We start from the raw sequence: 6,969 nt of genomic DNA, 5'->3' as shown, positions 1-6,969 counted from the left end.
ACATAATCCAGATTACATGTAATCAGTTACTACCCAGCACTGTCTATTAGTAATGCAACACTTTCAAGGAGGAATGTTCATTATTGAGCTTTCATTTTAAAATAAATAAATAAATAAATAAATAAAACGAGGTGAAAATGTAAGCATTAGTCTATTTTATAAACCCAAATATCATTACAAATTTGATCACAATCATATTTATCTCACCAAAAAATAAAATGAAATGCATATATCATCTAGTATACTTTAGTGATGTACAATTTATATTTAACTTGAACAAAGTTCATCCTCTATCATCTACAGTTTTACTGTTAGGCCAAACTACCTATCCTTTCCAACTCTCCCCCTCCATCAGTTTGACTTGGATCGGTTTTTGTAAACACTGTTCCTTAAAATCCTGATTGTGAAAACAGTATGTGCTTCAGATATCATAATCAAATGTGTGGGTAACAGCAATATTTACTCGGTGTCAACGTGCTTTATGAATTATGAATAGAAACTCTTTATTACCACCCTACGAAAGCACAGCATGAGTAAACGTGTCTGTCCTTAATATATGACCTGGGATCTACAGATAACAGTAGGTCAATCGCTACAGTAAACCCAGAGCGGACAGATTAAAGGAGAGAATTTGCAAATAAAAAATAAAAAATATCAGCTTGAATTGTGAACTCTCCTATTCTCAACACTTGATCAACTGCACTGATTTACAAAAAAAAATGCTCAAGCAGGGTTTTTCTTTTCTCAGCCACCATGCCATTATTTCACTGAGAAGCTCTTGAATTTGTGTAGTAGAATTAGCAATGAGTAGTGAGTAGAATTATGCATCTTCTTATGATGGAGTGTGCTCACAAGGTCAGCTCACAACAAAACCTGAAATTGTGCATTATCATTTTGTGACTGAGTACGGTATATTGCTTTATGGTGACTTAAAGTTGTACGACGCATCAATATATCACTGTTATTAATTTCAGGACAGTCACATTCCGTTTTTGATGCCAAAATGCGAGTAAAGTTAAATGGACTATTTCATATGTAAGTAAATGGCACCAACAGGCTCACCCTTCATGCTTTCAAGCTACTCGTTTGAGAGTTTCATTGTGACATCTAGCATCGTCAGCAAACGCTTTCCGTCATTTTCTATCCAGTTGTGTAATTGGTATATTGTTCATTTGTAAGCATTTATTCGTCTGAGAAAATATATATATTTTAATAATTTCACAAGGTACTTTTTTAACGTCCTGTGCTTTGTGTTTTCATGTTAACTATAGTCTGTAAATGCAGATTAATGTGGATCTTATTCATGAATTCAGTTCGATGGACAACATAACTGTACTGCATGCTGTGTATACATTTGCAGGTTCCTTTTTCCTACAGTATATATCAGCATGAAAAGCTTATTAATTACTTCAAGTGGAACTCTATCCTGACTATGGATATATGACTAATAAACATTAGTGTTTTGTACTTGGTTTGGCTTTTGTTTTGGTTATTCAGATCAGATAGAAGGAGTATTCAGATTATTGTTATTCTGTTGTTTAATGCAAAAATGTGAAAATACTATTCAATTTAATTCATCTTTATTTCTATAGTGCTTTTACAATGTAGATTGTGTCAAAGCAGCTTAGCATAGCAGGTCAAGTATATTGTCAAGAAACTGTGTCAGTCCAATTTTCAGAGTTGAAGTTCAGTTTAGTTCAGTTCAGTGTGGTTAAATTTCATTGCTGAAAGTTCAAACACTGAAGAGCAAATCCATCAATGCACAGCTCCACAATCCCAAACCAAGCAAGCCAGTGGCGAGAAACAAAATTTCACCAATGACGAAAGTGAAGTAAAAAGACTCGAGAGAAACCAGGCTCAGTTGAACACAACTATTTCTTCTCTGGCCAAACTTCTTGTGCAGAGCTGCAGTCTAGGAGCCAGGGGCTGGAGAATGCTGGATGTCTATCATGGAGAAGCTGCAGGTGCGAGTAGGTCACCGGTGGGTGTTCTGGCTGGCCCACGGGATCCATGAGGAGACTAATCTGTCACTGGGGTCTTTCAGAAGTCAGTCTTATGCTCTCTACTCTCCACTCCTCTATGACCGTCATAGCATCTGCTCAGGATACGGCCTGGTCCAGGGTTATGGAGACCTCTAGAAGTTCTCTGTGATTGAATTCATCTCTTCACAGGACTTGGATCACATCAATGGCGCTGCACAATCTCTAGAGACCTCGGGATGAGTATCCCTGGGTGGAAATAGAGATACATAATTTACAAAATATGACATAAGGGTACATTTTTTCAAGAAACTGACATTAAGAAAAGTCAGTGAAATTACATTGACATGAAATTAGATGTGAATTAAATTGAAATAAATCCAGGAAAACTTCTTTTTAAAAAGCTGGATAAATGAATTAAATAAACAGTCCTAATAAGTGGATAAATTAAGTCAAGTGCAATTCAGAAGCTTCCCAAATCCACATGCAGAGGTGTAAATGCAAATGGTTGATATCATTTTAAAGAAACCCTGAATTTTTGAATTTTCATAAAATACTGGTGAAAGTGATTACAATAATTGTATGTTGTCTGTGTTATAATAAACCCTTCCAAAAAGAGGCACTTTTTTGTAAACTCAAATTTGAAAGTGTACCTTTTCTTTGTGGTCTAGGTTGCTGTAATTAATTTTGTTGGTTTCTGCACATGTCAGTAATCAGAAAAAAAGAAAAATGTCTATCATAATCTATGAAAAAGAAATGTACCGGGTAAAACCTGGTACCGGGAAAGCAGAGCTTAGTTAATAAAGGGGGACACATAGGCTAATTCCTAGTAACATTTTGTAATTTAAAACATTAAATGGTCATCTCTTTTTGCTGACTTACAGTTGTTTATCTCTTTTCATGAATAGAGTAAACACAATCACAAACGCAGGTTTTCTATGTTTTCATTAGCTTAGCCTACTGTTCGCTTAAACCTCTCATGAATTAAAAGCAACAGTTTAAGTCTGAAATTGAATCACTTTCTGTCAGGAAAGTAATGAAGAGTGAGGACGGTTGTAACATGGGGCAGTTGCAACAAGACTTATTACTCTATTCAGGAATGAGCTGGAGTGATGATATTCATACTACATATTTTCAGTTAGACCCTCCTTCAATCTGAGAGAAATCAGCTATATGTGACCATTGCTTCAGTATAAACCGCATTTGTAGGTGAAAAGGTAATTTTTGAATGTTCATTAAATTTTCTCATATTGTCTAATCTGTTTTTGTGAAACATTCGCATAATTTAAATCACTGTTTTCTTAGCTTTATAGCTATCAAGTGTTAAAGATATTGTATATCCCCAGCATGGACAATTTAATCATGGTTGACAGAGTTGTAACATTACAAAATTCATTTCGAAAATTCATTAAATTCTTTTAAAAGCTTGCCATATTAACAATGTACAATTTTAATGTGATCACAGTTTCAGTGTTGTTTACCTTAAAAAAATAATTATAATTCTTTGATTGTTTAATGGCGACGCAGTGGCGCAGTAGGTTGTGCTGTTGCCTCACAGCAAGAAGGTTGCTGGTTTGAGCCTCTGCTGGGTCAGTTGGTGTTTCTGTGTGGAGTTTGCATGTTGTCCCCGCGTTCACGTGAGTTTCCTCCACAGTCCAAAGACATGTGGTACAGGTGAATTGGGTAGGCTAAATTGTACGTAGTATATGTGTGTGTGAATAAGTGTGTATGTGTTTCCCAGTGATGGGTTGCAGCTGCAAGGGCATCCGCTGCATAAAACAAATGCTGGGTAAGTTGGCGGTTCATTCCACTGTGGCGACCCCAGATTAATAAAGGGACTAAGCCGAAAAGAAAATGAATGAACGATTGTTTAATTAATTTTAAAATTCGAAGAAGTAGTTTATTAAAGGTTCAGTCTAGATTTTCAGTAAAAATATTTTTGTTCAGTTTTTTAAATGATGATTGGTTGTTGCTTGCTCTTTTAACCCAGCAAACAATTGTGTGTTTAATAGATGTCTAATAGACATCTAAACGTAGACAGCTTTGCTAAAACAAGGCTAAATTTGGGCTATCAGTGAAAATCTAACAGATATCTAAGAATAGCCCAAAACTAGACTAGTCGTCAAATAGACAGATTAGACAGACTTTATATGTGTAGTCATTCATTTCTGTTTATTTGACGACTAGTCTAGTTTTGGCCTATTCTTAAATGTCTATTAGATTTTCACTGACAGCCCAAATTTACTTACACAGCACATAGGCTATAGTAGGCTATAAACTATAACATGAAAATATTGCATGTCTGACGAGGCCATAAACGCGTTCAATAATTGGAAATAGACATGGTCTCCCCCCTCCCCCCTGAAGGCGGGATTTATTTACCATCAATGCGACACTGCTGGCTGGATTACAGTGTGACGCTTCAGATTTTAATGCATGGATAAAAAACTGGTAAGATTTAATATTTGACAACTGTTGTATATTAGAAATGTAAAATAATTTGTGCATTTCGTGTCAAAAGCACTAAAGCACACAGTTTCAGTTCTTAAATGTTTGTATATGTGGATTTGTTCTGTTGGTTTCTTAATTATTCTAATGTGAAGTGTATATGAGTTCACATCTGTTTTTATGTTGTTATTGTCTTACATTGTAAAATGTCTTACAAGTCGACTATGTTTAGACGTCTATTAGACATCTATTAGACATCTTTTAAAAACAAAAAATGCTTGCTGGGAATAGTCTGTATTTATATGGCCAAGTTGACACATTGTACAATTTAACAAATTTACATTTAGTCTATTTACCAAAAAAATAAAAATAGATGTTTTTTATTATTACATTTTAATGGATGTTGCTACTGTCCCTGTTGTTGTGACTTTCTCTGTTCAAGTTTAATTCTTGTCATATATTATCATATGTACACATATTATAGAAATGTGAGTGTGTGTCCAGTGAATGAGTTTATTATATAAAAATTTTGGATTTCCACAAAAAACTTTCTCTGAGAAACTGAATGGAAATGCAAAAGTGTTACAACTGTCCACACTCTCCCCTAATTTATGAGAATTGGAAATGAATTAATAACATTTACAGGTAAGTATAAGGCCTTAAGGTGTACATTGTGTTCTGAGGAGAAAAACGCATGCTGCATTTAACGTGAAGACCAGTTTGTAAAATCTTAGAGCAAACGAACCTCAAGTTAATTTGAGAAAATCATGTTTATTCATATAAAATGTACATAAGTTACTGTTGAACAAATGTGTATATTTTTAAAAGACAGTCCATCAAAATTTTGACATTATTCTGTCATAAATTAGCCTAATCTGATTCGTGATGGTCCTCCAGAGCTCGATTGGCGTGTTTGTCAGCGCAGGTTGTCTGTCTCTTTCTGCGTGCACGTCGATTCTTGAACCACACCTAAATTGTAAAAAAAAACCGAAACAACATTTCAGTCATGGAAGGACGAAGGGAGAAAGATTATGCATAAGTTAATGAAAGAACACTGTCTTACCCGCACAGTCTCCTCGCTGAGGCCCGTGTTTTGGGCTAACTCTGCCCGAGTCTCGGCGGTCGGGTAGTCAGTGACCGCAAAGAGTCGCTCGAGTTGCTCCGTCTGGTTGTCGGTAAAAACCGTTCGGATTCGACCGCGCTGTTTCTGAGCGTTTGGGTGATAGTGATTCTCAGCTGTTTCACAACCTACATGCAATTTTACAATTAATTATAAACAACACATTTTTATATGACATTTTAAAGTTTTTATAAGTATAAATAGGTCCATGTTTTATAAGTACACTATAAAAACCCTGGTTGCTTTACATTTTTAAACTGAATCAAATTAACATTTTAAGTCCATTGAACTTATGTTAAACTGACTTAAAACTGCTTGCATAACTTATACAATTAAGTAAGAACATGATTAACTTAGTTTAATAAGTTACAATGAACTAAAAACATATGTTGTCATAAAATAAATTAGCCTACATTATTCTTTTTTAATAAACTGAAAATGCATACCTGCTACGGCATAAGGCCACGGTTGCCCTGCAAAGTAGGTCGGCTGGTAGTAGGAGACTGGAACGCAGCAGCAGTACATCCCTGGCCATGATGGAGAAGGAAAGTTCACCATCAGTGCTGCACGATCACAGTGACCTCTACATCCCTCTTGGTAGAGCAGATCCAGCTTTCTCAAGTGCCCCTGGAAATCTTGAGAAGATGCTGGATGATCGACTCCAGGGGATTCTGCTGTTTGCCTGTTAGTGTCTCCCAAGATGTAATCAATGGAGAAGTTTGAAAACTTCTGAGATGCCATGTTCAAGTGTAGGGGTCTACAGAAGTTGCTGGAGTATGTAGTACTCTCTCCTCTTGCTCTGTCTCTAAATAATGACATACAACTGGAAAGTTGTATTTGTACTCCCTGTGTCTTTTTAACTGAGGTATTAATGCATTTAATATTGGCCCATTAACACCTATTTAGAGAAGTGGAAGTCAAAGGAAATTTACTCTTGAAGATCCACTTTGAAGACCCTGAAACCCTTTAAACCTGACACTTCAAATTAACCTGTGATCATGATTCTTGTTTATTGATCACACTTCAACACATTAACCTGGATGCAGTGGATTAGCTATTTTATAGCTTACATTTTTTAAAATAGACCATTATTATAAGCTCAATAAATAGTGGTTTATACACAAACATAAATATAAATAAATAACCTATGCACTTGTACAATACATGTTACTATTTATGTATTAGTATCATGCATCATTTCTATACATAAATAGTTTAATTTGAAGGATACACAATATGTTAGACTACATTATATAGCTACTGGATAAAGTTGATATTGATTGAAGTTTGTCTTGCATCATTCATTCATTTTCTTTTTCGGCTTAGACCCTTTATCAATCCAGGGGTCGCCACAGCGGAATGAACCGCCAGGCTTGCATCATTGAAAGATAAAAATGGACGAAACTTGTTCAAAGAAATTCG

General features: G+C 35.4%; 1 protein-coding gene across 1 annotated transcript; it reads right to left on the bottom strand.

Annotated features, from left to right (window-relative positions):
- Positions 1-5,297: 5,297 nt before the first annotated feature.
- dharma lies at positions 5,298-6,288 on the bottom strand. Its single transcript, XM_056473096.1, has 3 exons — positions 5,994-6,288; positions 5,491-5,675; positions 5,298-5,396 (listed from the first exon to the last, which is right to left on the bottom strand). Exons 1-3 carry the CDS (start codon positions 6,286-6,288, stop codon positions 5,298-5,300), a joined length of 579 nt encoding a protein of 192 aa, XP_056329071.1.
- Positions 6,289-6,969: the final 681 nt, after the last annotated feature.

The sequence above is a fragment of the Danio aesculapii genome, chromosome 15 (genome assembly GCF_903798145.1).
Source record: "Danio aesculapii chromosome 15, fDanAes4.1, whole genome shotgun sequence".
NCBI classification, from domain to species: Eukaryota; Metazoa; Chordata; class Actinopteri; order Cypriniformes; family Danionidae; genus Danio; species Danio aesculapii.
This window is presented reverse-complemented; position numbering and strand designations above follow the sequence as displayed.